The sequence below is a fragment of the Taudactylus pleione genome, unplaced genomic scaffold (genome assembly GCF_031769625.1).
Source record: "Taudactylus pleione unplaced genomic scaffold, aTauple2 ptg000512l, whole genome shotgun sequence".
Taxonomy (NCBI): domain Eukaryota; kingdom Metazoa; phylum Chordata; class Amphibia; order Anura; family Myobatrachidae; genus Taudactylus; species Taudactylus pleione.
The window spans coordinates 3,118,556-3,135,449 of NW_028284914.1; the positions used below are offsets into that span (position 1 = coordinate 3,118,556).

At 46.0% G+C, this 16,894-nt stretch overlaps 1 protein-coding gene across 3 annotated transcripts in view; it reads right to left on the minus strand.

The window, feature by feature from the left end:
• Positions 1-16,614, minus strand: part of TMCC1 (transmembrane and coiled-coil domain family 1) — a 121,168-nt gene extending 104,554 nt beyond the window's left edge. The window contains exon 1 of one of the 3 annotated variants that reach the window (XM_088450239.1): positions 16,488-16,614. Coding sequence is in view for 1 of the 3 variants with exons in the window: in XM_088450241.1 (XP_088306367.1) it covers positions 11,775-11,828 (54 nt within the window). In the remaining 2 variants the exon portion in view is untranslated. Of the gene's footprint in view, positions 1-11,774; positions 11,844-13,323; positions 13,412-16,487 lie in introns of those variants that run through there. The other 2 variants (XM_088450240.1, XM_088450241.1) reach the window with 2 other exon arrangements.
• Between the last annotated feature and the right edge of the window lie 280 nt (positions 16,615-16,894).

The window sequence follows — 16,894 nt, forward strand, 5'->3', positions numbered from 1 at the left end:
GCACTATACGCTCAGAATAGGACCAGTACTAGATCAGTGCACTATATGCTCAGAATAGGATCAGTACACTATACACTCAGAATAGGACAAGGAATAGATCAGTACACTATACACTCAGAATAGGACAAGGAATAGATCAGTACACTATACACTCAGAATAGGACCAGTACTAGATCAGTGCACTATACACTCAGAATAGGACCAGTACTAGATCAGTGCACTATACACTCAGAAGAGGACCAGTACTAGATCAGTACATTATACACTCAGAATAGGACCAGTACTAGATCAGTACACTATACACTCAGAATAGGACCAGTACTAGATCAGTACATTATACACTCAGAATAGGACCAGTACACTATACACTCAGAATAGGACCAGTACTAGATCAGTGCACTATACACTCAGAATAGGACCAGTACTAGATCAGTGCACTATACACTCAGAATAGGACCAGTACACTATACACTCAGAATAGGACCAGTACTAGATCAGTGCACTATACAATCAGAATAGGACCAGTACTAGATCAGTACACTATACACTCAGAATAGGACCAGTACTAGATCAGTGCACTATACACTCAGAATAGGACCAGTACTAGATCAGTACACTATACACTCAGAATAGGACCAGTACACTATACACTCAGAATAGGACCAGTACTAGATCAGTGCACTATACACTCAGAATAGGACCAGTACTAGATCAGCACACTATACACTCAGAATAGGACCAGTACACTATACACTCAGAATAGGACCAGTACTAGATCAGTGCACTATACACTCAGAATAGGACCAGTACACTATACACTCAGAATAGGACCAGTACTAGATCAGTGCACTATACACTCAGAATAGGACCAGTACTAGATCAGTACACTATACACTCAGAATAGGACCAATACTAGATCAGTACACTATACACTCAGAATAGGACCAGTACTAGATCAGTACACTATACACTCAGAATAGGACCAGAACTAGATCAGTACACTATACACTCAGAATAGGACCAGTACTAGATCAGTACACTATACACTCAGAATAGGACCAGTACTAGATCAGTACACTATACACTCAGAATAGGACCAGTACTAGATCAGTACACTATACACTCAGAATAGGACCAGTACTAGATCAGTACACTATACACTCAGAATAGGACCAGTGCTAGATCAGTGCACTATGCACTCAGAATAGGACCAGTACTAGATCAGTACACTATACACTCAGAATAGGACCAGTACTAGATCAGTGCACTATACACTCAGAATAGGACCAGTACTAGATCAGTACACTATACACTCAGAATAGGACCAGTACACTATACACTCAGAATAGGACCAGTACTAGATCAGTACACTATACACTCAGAATAGGACCAGTACACTATACACTCAGAATAGGACCAGTACTAGATCAGTACACTATACACTCAGAATAGGACCAGTACACTATACACTCAGAATAGGACCAGTACTAGATCAGTACACTATACACTCAGAATAGGACCAGTACTAGTTCAGTACACTATACACTGAGAATAGGACCAGTGCACTATACACTCAGAATAGGACCAGTGCACTATACACTCAGAATAGGACCAGTACACTATACACTCAGAATAGGACCAGTACTAGATCAGTGCACTATACAATCAGAATAGGACCAGTACTAGATCAGTACACTATACACTCAGAATAGGACCAGTACTAGATCAGTGCACTATACACTCAGAATAGGACCAATACTAGATCAGTACACTATACACTCAGAATAGGACCAGTACACTATACACTCAGAATAGGACCAGTACTAGATCAGTGCACTATACACTCAGAATAGGACCAGTACTAGATCAGTGCACTATACACTCAGAATAGGACCAGTACTAGATCAGTACACTATACACTCAGAATAGGACCAATACTAGATCAGTACACTATACACTCAGAATAGGACCAATACTAGATCAGTACACTATACACTCAGAATAGGACCAGTACTAGATCAGTACACTATACACTCAGAATAGGACCAGTACTAGATCAGTACACTATACACTCAGAATAGGACCAGTACTAGATCAGTACACTATACACTCAGAATAGGACCAGTACTAGATCAGTACACTATACACTCAGAATAGGACCAGTACTAGATCAGTACACTATACACTCAGAATAGGACCAGTACTAGATCAGTACACTATACACTCAGAATAGGACCAGTACACTATACACTCAGAATAGGACCAGTACTAGATCAGTACACTATACACTCAGAATAGGACCAGTACACTATACACTCAGAATAGGACCAGTACTAGTTCAGTACACTATACACTCAGAATAGGACCAGTGCACTATACACTCAGAATAGGACCAGTACACTATACACTCAGAATAGGACCAGTACTAGATCAGTACACTATACCCTCAGAATAGGACCAGTACTAGATCAGTACACTATACACTCAGAATAGGACCAGTACTAGATCAGTGCACTATACACTCAGAATAGGACCAGTACTAGATCAGTGCACTATACACTCAGAATAGGACCAGTACTAGATCAGTACACTATACACTCAGAATAGGACCAGTACTAGATCAGTACACTATACACTCAGAATAGGACCAGTACTAGATCAGTGCACTATACACTCAGAATAGGACCAGTACTAGATCAGTACACTATACACTCAGAATAGGACCAGTACTAGATCAGTACACTATACACTCAGAATAGGACCAGGAATAGATCAGTACACTATACACTCAGAATAGGACCAGTACACTATACAATCAGAATAGGACCAGTACACTATACACTCAGAATAGGACCAGTACACTATACACTCAGAATAGGACCAGTACTAGATCAGTACACTATACACTCAGAATAGGACCAGTACTAGATCAGTACACTATACACTCAGAATAGGACCAGTACTAGATCAGTACACTATACACTCAGAATAGGACCAGTACTAGATCAGTGCACTATACACTCAGAATAGGACCAGTACTAGATCAGTGCACTATACACTCAGAATAGGACCAGTACTAGATCAGTACACTATACACTCAGAATAGGACCAGTACTAGATCAGTACACTATACACTCAGAATAGGACCAGTACTAGATCAGTACACTATACACTCAGAATAGGACCAGTACTAGATCAGTACACTATACACTCAGAATAGGACCAGTACTAGATCAGTACACTATACACTCAGAATAGGACCAGTACTAGATCAGTACACTATACCCTCAGAATAGGACCAGTACTAGATCAGTGCACTATACACTCAGAATAGGACCAGTACTAGATCAGTACACTATACACTCAGAATAGGACCAGTACTAGATCAGTGCACTATACACTCAGAATAGGACCAGTACTAGATCAGTACACTATACACTCAGAATAGGACCAGTACACTATACACTCAGAACAGGACCAGTACTAGATCAGTGCACTATACACTCAGAATAGGACCAGTACTAGATCAGTACACTATACACTCAGAATAGGACCAATACTAGATCAGTACACTATACACTCAGAATAGGACCAGTACACTATACACTCAGAATAGGACCAGTACTAGATCAGTGCACTATACACTCAGAATAGGACCAGTACTAGATCAGTGCACTATACACTCAGAATAGGACCAGTACTAGATCAGTGCACTATACACTCAGAATAGGACCAGTACTAGATCAGTACACTATACACTCAGAATAGGACCAGTACTAGATCAGTACACTATACACTCAGAATAGGACCAGTACTAGATCAGTACACTATACACTCAGAATAGGACCAGTACTAGATCAGTACACTATACACTCAGAATAGGACCAGTACTAGATCAGTACACTATACACTCAGAATAGGACCAGTACTAGATCAGTGCACTATACACTCAGAATAGGACCAGTACTAGATCAGTACACTATACACTCAGAATAGGACCAGTACTAGATCAGTGCACTATACACTCAGAATAGGACCAGTACTAGATCAGTGCACTATACACTCAGAATAGGACCAGTACTAGATCAGTACACTATACACTCAGAATAGGACCAGTACTCGATCAGTGCACTATACACTCAGAATAGGACCAGTACTAGATCAGTACACTATACACTCAGAATAGGACCAGTACACTATACGCTCAGAATAGGACCAGTAATAGATCAGTACACTATACACTCAGAATAGGACCAGTACTAGATCAGTACACTATACACTCAGAAAAGGACCAGTACTAGATCAGTACACTATACACTCAGAATAGGACCAGTACACTATACACTCAGAATAGGACCAGTACTAGATCAGTGCACTATACACTCAGAATAGGACCAGTACTAGATCAGTACACTATACACTCAGAATAGGACCAATACTAGATCAGTGCACTATACACTCAGAATAGGACCAGTAGTAGATCAGTGCACTATACACTCAGAAAAGGAGGCGAATGCTCAATGTCATGAAATAAACATTGCCCTCTACCATCCCGTACTACAGCCATAAATCATCATCATCTGGCCCAACCTGTGTTCCATTATATAAATTGGAAAGTGTCATAAGAAGATTACACTTTAACCCATCGATGAATGCAGGCAGGGACGAGGGGGGCGATCTGCCAGCTCCACAGACTTTTGCTGTAAATGCCAGATCAACAGGCACAATATGCCCAGGAGCGGGTACACGCCATGTGCAGTGATGGTACGCTGTCACTGAATCCCACGCTCTTCCCCAGGAGCCGTATGCTCTTGGCATGTCCTAACCAGGCAGACGCTGAGAGGACGCTGCTACTCAACGATGCTCCCAAGTTCTGCAATCTATGGCAAATGGAAGGACAAGTGCTTGGCTGCAGCTGTACACTTCCCGGATCAGACATCCGGCCTACTTAGTGCTCACTGAGTAACTGGCTTCCAAAGCGGAACTTTCCATCTCCCAACTGCAATAACCATCACTTTGTACAACACTATATTATATGCTAGTTTTCCACTTTCACAAACTTTTAATGGTGCAATTACCGCAATTAGCAGTTACCGAAGTCACCTGGACTCAGCTGTGCATACAATTATGTTCTTATTTACCAGACTTGCAAATCAACTATACAGCAATCAGATCGTACAACTTATCTGCATTTCTAGGCGACCACTAAACCTCAAATCCAGCGCACGCCCTGCAAGGCAGGCGATCACACGGCAAGGCATTAGCACGCCCACTATGTTTTAGCATGCGATCACTTAGTGTATGCAGACGCCCCCCAGCCATTCTTAAGACGCCCCCTTCCGCACGTCATCTCCTGAAAGTGCGTGAAAACATTGGTACATCGAGCACCATCGGATGCGATCGCAGTACTTAAGGTTGACTATACCACTGCGAGCACTTCAGAGTGAAAACCCACCAAGTGACGTGTACTATGATGCTGCCTTTTAATCATGCACGCCTCTGAAATGGCGTTGAGGCACTCAGGCACGCCTGCGTTCGCACCTCCACTCCCCCGTTTCCAGTGGCCAGCCCCTGTCACCACCCACAAACGGCCTCTCCTGTCACTCACTCTACTGGTTTGTCTATGCGCAGTGAGCGAACGCATCCCGGCCTCTCGCACGGCCTCTCGCATTGGTTCGCGCACTGCGATGTATACGCTTGCGCAGATAGCGGCTATCAGCCAGCTACGAGCGTTCTCATCATAGCGAACGGGTCTGAATCAGCTCCTTAGTTTATAGGACACATGAAGCCCCACCATGCATGATTAATCTACTGCCTGGAGCCACACTGGCGCATAACGTGAAGAAGGAATACATTAGGTTGCACGCTATATTCTAGCAAAATCCTACATAATGATATAGGACTCCTACTAAAACACATTCATAAAAGGTACTTCCACTATCTATATGCTGAACAACAAATCTTGTACATCTCTGGAATTCAGGCAGAGAGCCTCGGACGTAAGGCGCAACCAAAGACCTTCTCACAAGCCAACGCGCCGATTCCTAATCTGTCCAATTAGAATGCCACGACCGTTAAGGGCTTCTGTTGTGTGACCTTGACAATAAACTGGCCCAGTCAGGAGGGTGGAGACAGAGGTTTGGGGGCAGCAGACGAATGAGATTTGCGATACCCGCCCCCTTGATCTAACAATCACATACAACTATAGAATGATTTGCCGCTGATTGCGTAACTAAAAGCGTCAACTGAAGAAGGGGGGCGAGGACCAGCACACTGTATATAGATCAAAAACTACCCCATAGAGCCGCCCCGTAATACAGTAATGGTTGTTAATATGAGCTCTCAGGTTCCACACGGACGACCTTGGTAGATTAGATAATCTGTCACACTCCTGTCTCCCTACCTCTATAGTCTTATTATTCCTCCTTACGCTTTTCTGTTTTCATTTTTAGACCCTAAAGCTGCATACACACACACAACGATTTTGTTATCAACGATTTTCTGAACGATTTTCTGTCAGATTTTTTAAAGTGTAATGAACGATTTTTATGAACTACAAACGATTTTTGCATATTCCCTTAATGAAAATCGTTCAGTTGACAAGTCTGACTGAACTACAAACGTGAACGATTATCGTTCATCGTTTGACTCAGAAAGTGAACGATTTCTTCAAACGATAATCGTTAAATGATATCGTTTAACGATAATCGTTCAAAAAATCGTTGTGTGTGTATGCAGCTTTAGCGGTTCTTTCCTCCAGAACCTACCGACTACGCCATACTCTTCCCCAGCCTTAGCCTTTTACTTTCTCCGTTTCCCCCTCTGCTGAAACCAAATCCACCAGTTTACCTTCATTCTTCCAGGTCTGCTCATATTTCCTGACAGAAACTTTTTTTTTTTTTAGCCTTCACAAAGATTCCGACCTCCGTTGGGAACCAGATTGGCTTTCTACTCCTGCTTCTCCTAACATGCCTGACACAAAGGGCTGTCGCTTTCATTTCTGCTACTCCTCCGTCGCTCTATTCAAACGCCTCCACTCTGCCAGAGAGCCGCTGACATGAAATTCAGGATTAAAATACAAGTAGTATAAAAAAATTAAAATAAATGAGCGTTGGCCTGTTGTAAGTATTCTCTGATATTGTAACTGCTAAACTGCCTCCCGTCCAGCATGTGGCCATGACCGGCGCTCGGGTCCAATAAGAAAGGTATCAGGGATAAAAGACGTCTGGCACATCCTGATGCTGTGGAACTACACATCCCAGCATGCCCTAAGCAAAACTAGGGCAGGCATGCTGGGATTTGTAGTTCCACAGCAGCTGGAGCACCACACAATACGCTGGAGATTGCTCCGCCTGGCAAGGCTAAGAAATAAACCAGCTTATAAGAGTTTTGATGGGCACAGCTGGGTTACAGGGCACAAGGGTCCCACTAGCCACATAAGCACTATGCATGCCACTGAGGCTCACACGTCACATTTTAAGGCTCTGAGCGGACAACATCGGTCGGTCTGTGATGAACGCCAACAGGCTGTTGGTGATCGAGAGAGCAGGGAGGTTGGTGGAGACCAAACTCTTCTTAACCGCAGTGCCAGCAGCTAACAGCCCGCAATGGAGCCATAGTGCCAACCCAAGGTTTTACCGGGGACACACCAGAACACAATTGGGTTCAGCATGTTTGTCGACATCATGTCAACATCACAATGTCGACATTGCTCTAATGTCGACATGCTGAGAATGTCGTCAAAACTGTGGGTCCTGGCGTTGCGGTGATCACTTCCCTCTGTCCAGCAGTGTCTGCCAAGTACAGCAGGGCTTCCAGTAGAAAACCCCTATCCCTAATCCTACCCCCACAACCTAACCCTCATGTCGGCATTCTGCAGAATGTCAGCATTTCACATTTTCAGTGTTAACGTGTTCATGTTCCATGTCGATATTTCAATGTCGACATCAACTCTGGCGAAATTATGACTGTCAACATGGTGTCTGCGTCCCCCATGATTCAGGACGGCTCATATATCAATATCTAGACTACTTTTGCTTTGCAGGGGGGTATCCATTTAGCGACATTTGCACGATAGCGACGTCGTTATCGTGCAATTGCTTGCAAATCGCGCATGTATCAGGTACATTTAGGTCGGAAATGACCAGCCATGCGCGCCCCCGATGGTCGTTTCCGGCATCTATCATCGCCCGTAAATGCTGGTCAACCTGACGATCATGTCAGGTTCAGCATGTACGGGGATGATGAATGTGCGCTACACTGCTCGCAGCTTACAGTGTCGTAATCGTGCTGTCGTTTCGATGTCTGTTAATGGATACGCACCTTTACAACAATTTGCAATCCAACCCTGACTCAGAAGTGACCCTGCCATGTCACAGATTACCAAACTATTGTCAAACAGGAAAATCTGCTTTGAAATTACCCGGAAAAGTAAAGAAACCAAAAAAAAAAGGAAGATCTGAGGAGAGTAATTACGCAGGTAGAGAACGCAAGTTCAAAATGGATAACGGGCGGGATGGAGGCGTCAGCCACTTGTGCGCAGATGGGACAATTATGGCTTGACAATACACATTTCCTTTTGTATGGTAGTTAAGACAATTGTTTCTGCACAACAAACAAAAAAATTATATAATTTAAAAAGGAAATTACAAATATCTGCGGCCACAGAACTGTCGCAACACCAGAGCCTAAAAACATACTCAGTTTAACTAATCTTCCGTAGTACTGGGGGACATGACCCTAAAGTACAAGGATGAAAAGATATTAATAAAATGGTAGAGAGGGGCTTTCCAGGTACAGGAAGATTGTGTCATGGCCGGTGGATGACCAGTACATATATATAACGCTGCTACTGTAATAACAGGACTGGCTGCAGCAGAGCCACCTAAAACCAGAGTTTTGAAAGGTGTGATAATTCCTTTAAATACCGAAAAATAAAAATGAATACATCGCTTGAATGGCCGCCTACGAATTGTCACTGTGTTTGGGTCAGTGTGTGCCATGTTAAGAGGATTATCAAAGCATTTTTAAAACAGATCAAAGCCACTTCTGTACCTTAAGCCGGCAACAGACAGACCAATAATGACAGATTAAATCCGATACTGCCGAGTCTGACCCTAAAAACAGACGGTACGCTATAACACGATCCGCACTGACAGGCTCCCATATGAGCGGCTGGATTTGGCAGCTGGTGTTTCGGGCCAAAATGGGAAGTGATTCTGCCTAGCAAGCTGAATGGCAGGATCGTCTTGGGTGTGGCAATCAGAACGGATTACGTGGCACCTGGAAAGGGAAGTATTTACACACACACACTAATAAATACAGATCCTTTACAGAGGAATGTAGATTTGGGTGGAAATAGGTTATGTACAGATGAAAGATCACAGAGGAGTAAAAAAATAAATAAAAAGATATATATGTGTATTCTCCTTTAGGTAGCACCATTCCATCCAAACACGAACGCTTCTGGCTGGAATTGGTCATTAATAGGAGCTGTTCTGGATGGCGTTACAAAGACAAGTAACATTGACAGAAGCGTCCGCTGCCGATCTCCGGCGTCAGACGATAAAGCCCCCGGTGGTCTAGTGAGGATGCGGACGCTCCGGGCCCTGACTGCAGCGGCTTCCGGTGCGCCTCCTGCGCTGGAAGCAAAGCCTGCTACGCGCCATTTCCCATAAGACAGAATCGCCTTACCGGACGTCTCTGTGCATCCGGTTGCAGTCCGGGTCCCAGCATCGTTGCTAGCAAGCTCAGCCGAGACCCGCCGAAATCACCAGCCGTTACTGGTGTTGCGGCCCGACGGAGGTTAAAGGAGTCGCAGTACTTGCGTCTTAATTCAGACACTCAGTGCTGCCAACCTGAAAACATAGAAAGTAAAACATAAAAAAGCAGCTTAGGACCGCCTGAGCAGTCCAGGTACAAAAGGTGCGTCTGAATCCTGCAGCACCAAATGAACAACTGAAGGCCTGTGGCTGGGTATATATGGAGGAGGACCAGAGGCATCCTGGGAGCTGAAAACTTTAACTGTTTGGTGCCTGGATCTCTCCAACCACATTACCCTTATGGTATCCCTGTGGATCCCTGTGGACCCTGAAGAAGAAAAACCCCTCTCTGTGCTCCAGGTCCTGTGAGAATCTGGCAGTGCCGTGCGTCTGTTTTTGCCAAAAATGCGTCTAAGACGCACCAGATATGCAAGTGCCGCATATCAAATTAATCAGCAGTGTCTCCTGGTGCGTCTCATTGCAACGTAGAAGCATTTTCAGCAAAAAAGACGCCCAACGCTAGCAGAGAAGCACGGGACCCGGCGGCTCACTCACGCCAGGCAAGTCGCGCTGCGCGGTGTATTGAGGCTAGATGTATGAGGGCACTTCTGTATTCTATATTTGGATACACAGACTACTCCCTATATGCATGTCCTGTGGGTCGGGATACAATCCAGGTGCCCGTTACATGGGGGGCTCTCATGAGATACAAAACCCCCCACTGTACACTCATCATGTAAGGTAATAGATAATGGGGAAAAATGTAAGAAAAGTGAAAGTGTAAGTGAAAGTGGGGGGAGGGCGCAGGCTGATTTTGGGGTCAGCTTTTGCAGTGACTGTAAAGGAGACACACTTTCTAAGGTATGATAAATAGTATAAAAGATCACCGGTAACTTGGTCAGTGATGTTTCAGGAGAGCGAACTAAGGACCTGATTCAGACCCGCTCGCTAGATGCGGCCGCTCGCTCCCAGCGTATGGAAATTCAGCTAAGTGACGTCAAGGCAGCCGCTCGTACGGCAAGGCATAAGCACGCCCACTATGTCTTGGCGAGCGATCACTTTGTGTTTATAGATGCAAAACATCGGTACATCGGGTTGCATCGGATCTGACGGAAGCGCTTGCGGTTGACTGTACCCTGCTGCGGGCACTGCGAGCACTTCAGTGTAATATTCAACCAGGTGATGTGCACTATGACGCTGTCTGTTAATTATGCACGCCCCAGAAACGCCATGAAAACATTGACACGCCTGCGTCCGCAACTCCACTCCCCCGTTACTACTGCCCTGCCTGTTTCCACCCATAAACGGCTTCTCCTGTCACTCATTCAACTGGGCTGCCTTTGCAGCGCGAGCGAGCACATTCCGATCGCTCCTACTAGTTTGCGCACACGCACTGCAAACTACACGCATGCGCACATTAGCGAACATCGTCTGCAACGAGCGGCCGCTTGCTAGCGAGCGGGTCTGAATCAGGTCCTAAGCGCAATCACTAGGATGAAAACATTTACTGGTCATTTCCTATGGCCCCCAGCTGGGTTGTAGGGCTCTCTGCTGCATCGCATAGGCAGGTGGGATCACATCTGCTACACAACTAGTGGCACATGATACCATTTGGTGACCGGGGACCCCTCTACTGAGCTTCACTCCTCCTGTGCTACAGCGCGCTCCAGAGAGAACTAAACACACTGGAAATTCTAAATCTTCCAAACATACATAACAAGTACAGCTCAATTGAAACGGCCAAAGTTTCTGCCGCAAAAAGGGTCTCCTTTATTACCCCCACCCCTGTACTACCTGTTTTAATACCCACACCTGCGGAGACGGAGAGTGGCAAGTTCTCCTCTCCCAGGGACGGTGACCTCCACTTAAACGTTATACGTCAGCCTTTCCTAATTCACTAACCAGTAATACGCCTGGATTGGACTTGAATATAGTCCATCGACCCTCAGAGCCGCCTATAGAATTTAGAACTGTTTTGGGCGGTTAAGCAAGTTCCACCGGTCACCGCCTCACCTGGAGGACAGAGGCGGTCAGCATCCCGGAGGTCGCCACAACTGAAGAATCCATATGATTTTAATAGGACTTTGCGTCATTGCTGCTAAAAGCTGGAACGCATCTTCTGGCTTTAAAATAATCCTGTTTACCCAGCAACCTGTTTATCTTCCCGGACACAAGTAACAGATTTAGACAAATCGATTCCTAACAGGCCCATTGCCAGCAAAGGACAATTAGAGATGGTTTGGTCAAAAATAAAAAAAATGGAACCGTCAGCTGGAAGCAAGATGTCCTTAGCAATGTGAATAGAGGCGCAGGTGCAGCGACTGGTTGAGAAGCGCATATTAGTAGAGTACGCGCAGGTTAAGGCAGCAGTGATAGGGTTAACAAGCCTGGATTTCTGCAGACTGGGGAGGCGGATAAATACTTCAGCATTCTCATTTGCCATAGCCTAAATGTGGTCACGGCAAAGGAGAAACCGGTTTGTGTGCACGGAAATTGACCATCACCTTAATCCCACGCTCTCACTTTCCTATACCCCTCCAACATAAACAATTTTATATGAAAGGGAATGGAGCTGTCTCTCCCACACACTATAGGACTGTACATTGCGCACGATTAATGGACTGTAAGTGTAGAGCGACTCTGCCTGTGTCTGCACTTTGCTCTGACGATGAATGCGGCTTCAGTGGCTCTGACTGCAAGACGGGAGATGTATAAAAATAGCACAGTGCCAGCGTCCTTCACGCTGGATGCCAGGCAATGCTGAAGATGAGAAATGCAGAGAGGCGGACGCTGTGGGGTGACCCCCAACGCCGTAAATCTGGAGCTGGGGGTCAAGGCAAAGGAAACACAATCCAAGGTTGCAGCTAATCACCCTACACTCCCTGCAGAACCTGACTTTCCATCACTGTAAACAGTAATCAGAGTGCATGACATTAACCCCTGCACTGCTCGCACTAGCAGCCAAATTTGCTCAGGCAAAATAATGTTTCTTCTCCCAATAATCCTCCTGGAAAGTTCTTCATTGTTACTTGTCCTATCGGCTTTGCTTTGACCTCAGTCCAAGTACAGCAATTGCAGCTGGACGCCTGGAAGGCCGGGATACTACATGATCACAGTATTTGACACATTGGATTACTGTATCAAAGTCAAACTATTGTACAAAGAATGGAGTTGTAGAACTCTTGGGACCCGGGTGCAAGTTTGTGTTTTGTGAAAGGGTACTCTTCAAATTTAGGAACTTGTCCTCTAGAGGTGCGGTTACATAATGGTGCATATGATGGAGATATGCCTTATATATATATATATATCTGTTCTGTTAAGCTACAGCGACAAAGCAAGCCCCAGCATAAACAAGTATTACTAACAGGTACAAGGAAGACCACGGACAGCCATCACGTAAGGTAAACTCAAATTTCCAGACCCCCAGCCGTCCGGATTACTGGGACCCAATGGTAGTAAGGCGCGGTCATTCGGTCTTGGCGAATTTGACAGGCTGCGGCATTATTGAGATCAGTTCACCCGACTAAAACAAGGGAAGGAAGTAGAATTGCACATGAATTACCTTCAGGCGATTTGCCCCCTAGGGTCGAACGATCCGGAGTACAGCTACCGCGTGCCACATATGCCCAATCACGCGACTGGTCGAGATAACCGAAGCCGGTGACCCGTACACGTTCTTTGATAAGCATGGCACAAAAAGCACTTCCAGTGCCAGCATGCCACAATGACGCTGCCAGTCTCTGGAGAGAGGCAGCTAACGTGTTCCTAAGATACAGAGGCTGGCACTGGCCCAAAGCACTGTTTGTCATCTGTGCGGAGTTTGGTGAGAGAGGGCATAAAAATCCTACATAGTATGAGAAGGGGGCGGACGTACGACAGCAAGGAAAAAAATAAATAAATCTGAAAGCTGAAGGGGTTAACAAAATCCAACATTAAGAGAATCAGTAATAATTATATCGTTATTGCAGGAAAAACAGATGACAGTTGGTTGCCGGAGGAAACGTCCAAAGCCATTTATTTAATTACTATACAGCCATACCAAGGGATGCAAGATTAACTCCTTATTTACCAATGGTAAGCCGCATTGTCCATAGGAATGATCTGCTTTTCCAGCTTTTGTCATAGTGTGGTTAAACGCTGCACCTAGCAACGTTATAATTCTGAAATGATAGCATGTCTCGCAACACAGGGATATTTATTAGCTCTACCCAGTTCTTACTGTAAGCACCTGCCGCTCCCACACAGGCATGCACGGATCTGTTTCCGACCAGGGCACCAATCCCTGCCCGATGACACAGCGCCCTGCCAACAACTCACTTCCCACAGCCAAGGTAACAAATAGCTGGCATAGCAGATTCCATGGTGATGACCCTCGTAACGGTAGGATGGCACAAAGCAACGATGCAGCCTTCAACACGGGACCATCCCCACCGAAAACCAGCGTACAAACGGTACAGAAGAGAGGGACACTAAAATGTCTAATATACAGCAGGCGAAGAAAATATGTTCACAGCTACCGAATCTCCAGAACAAGTAATAGAGACGTGAATACAAACACCACGTAAAACCTCTCTGCCATCTGAGATAGTGATATAAAATCATCACTTCACTGCATCATAACCCTCACCTACATCCTTCCCATATATCCCTAATGTCCACCAAACTCTATAGTGACAGTGTCCATATTTCCTGAACACCACCCAGCCTCTATAGTGTAGCTATACCCCCACTGTGCCCATCTCTCTCCTAAAGTCACCCATTCTCTATAGTTAGTCTACTGTGCCAGTCTCTTGCCGTCACGCAACTTCTATAGTTAAACCCCCATTGTGCCCATCTCCCTAAAGTGACTAGTTACATTCCACTGTGCCCATCTCTTCCTATCATCCAACCTCTATAGTTATACTCCCACTGTGCCCATCTCTCCCTAAAATCACCCATTCTCTATAGTTACAGTCCACTGTGCCCATCTCTCCCCATCATGCAACTTCTATAGCTGTACCCCCACTGTGTCCGTCTCTCCCTAATGTCACCCTACTGTGTCTCCCTAACGTCACCTAACCTATAGTTACAGCCCACTGGGACTGTCTCTCCCTAAAGTCACCCAACCTCAATAGTTCAGTCCACTATGCCCATCTCTCCCTTATGTCACCTAACCTCTAGTTACCGTCCACCATGCCCATCTCTCTCCAACGTCTCCCAACCTCTACAGTTTCAGTCCACTGTGCCATTTTCTCCCTAACATCATCCAACATCTATAATTAATTACAGTCCACTGTGCCCATCTCTCCTTAACATCAAACATCTATAGTTATACTCCCACTGTGCCCGTCTCTCCCTAACGTTACCACACCTGTATGGTTACAGTCCACTGTGCGCCTCTCTCCCTAACGTCACCACACCTGTATGGTTACAGTCCACTGTGCCCATCTCTCCTTAACATCAAACATCTATAGTTATACTCCCACTGTGCCGTTATACTCCCACTGTGCCCGTCTCTCCCTAACGTCACCACACCTGTATGGTTACAGTCCACTGTGCCCCTCTCTCCCTAACATCACCACACCTGTATGGTTACAGTCCACTGTGCCCCTCTCTCCCTAACATCACCACACCTGTATGGTTACAGTCCACTGTGCCCATCTCTCCCTAACGTCACCACACCTGTATGGTTACAGTCCACTGTGCCCCTCTCTCCCTAACATCACCACACCTGTATGGTTACAGTCCACTGTGCCCCTCTCTCCCTAACATCACCACACCTGTATGGTTACAGTCCACTGTGCCCCTCTCTCCCTAACATCACCATACCTGTATGGTTACAGTCCACTGTGCCCATCTCTCCCTAACGTCACCATACCTGTATGGTTACAGTCCACTGTGCCTGTCTCTCCCTAACATAACCCATCTTTATAGGTACACCCCACTGTGCCCGTCTCTTCCCAACGTCACCACACCTGTATGGTTACAGTGCAATGTGCCCGTCTTTCCCTAACGTCACCACACCTGTATGGTTACACCCCACGGTGCCCGTCTCTCCTTAACGTCACCCATCTTTATAGGTACACCCCACTGTGCCCATCTCTCACTAACATCACCCATCTTTATAGCTACACCCCACTGTGCCCATCTCTCCCTAACGTCACCCATCTTTATAGGTACACCTCACTGTGCAAACGTCACCCATCTTTATATGTACACCCCACTGTGCCCGTCTCTCCCTATCACCCATCTTTATAGCTACACCCCACTGTGCCTGTCTCTCCCCAACATCACCCATCTTTATGGGTACACCCCACTGTGCCCATCTCTCCCTAACATCACCCATCTTTATGGGTACACCCCACTGTGCCCATCTCTCCCTAACATCACCCATCTTTATGGGTACACCCCACTGGACAAACATTGCAGTATCACAGCGCTGTACTGTAATCATATGCTGCCTTCTTATACAGACATGCCAAGGAACATATGCATCACAACATACACACACACACACACACACACACAGTCTCTGTACACAGCTATATCATGTGGTGTAATTTATAGTACTATATATATATGTGGCTGACAGCAGGCTGGATACACAGAGCGCGGACACCGGATAACACGGGGTGACAGGAGGAACCACCAGTATGTGAAGCACTACAAGCCCCAGAATGCCTCGCCTGCCGCTAGATGATGAGACATTTAGTTCCCAGGAGAGCCCTCCTCACACGGGGACATTACCTATCCAGCATCCCGCACACCGGTCTCACAGCCCCGGCACCCGGCGGCTCCCAGCACTGACTCCGGCACCGGCTGCTGCTTCGTTCTCCTCCTCCGGCAGCTGCTGCTGCTGCTGGTACTGCTACGTCATTACGTCATAGCGTGACTCTGCCCCTAGCACACCAGCCACGCCCAGCTGGCCCATAACCCCGCCCTCTGTGTGTATTACACTGTGTAATGTCCTGGAATATTATATGATCTGTATTACACCTGTACAGTGTCCCAGATCTCCCATGTCTCTACAATGGAGTTCCAGAGAAGCACGTCTGTTCAGCTGTATGGGCCGGATTCAGAGATGTACACTGATGCCATTGCAGCCGCCATCCCGTACGCAGATGTTGTGCGAAAATGTCGTAGGCGCTGAAGAT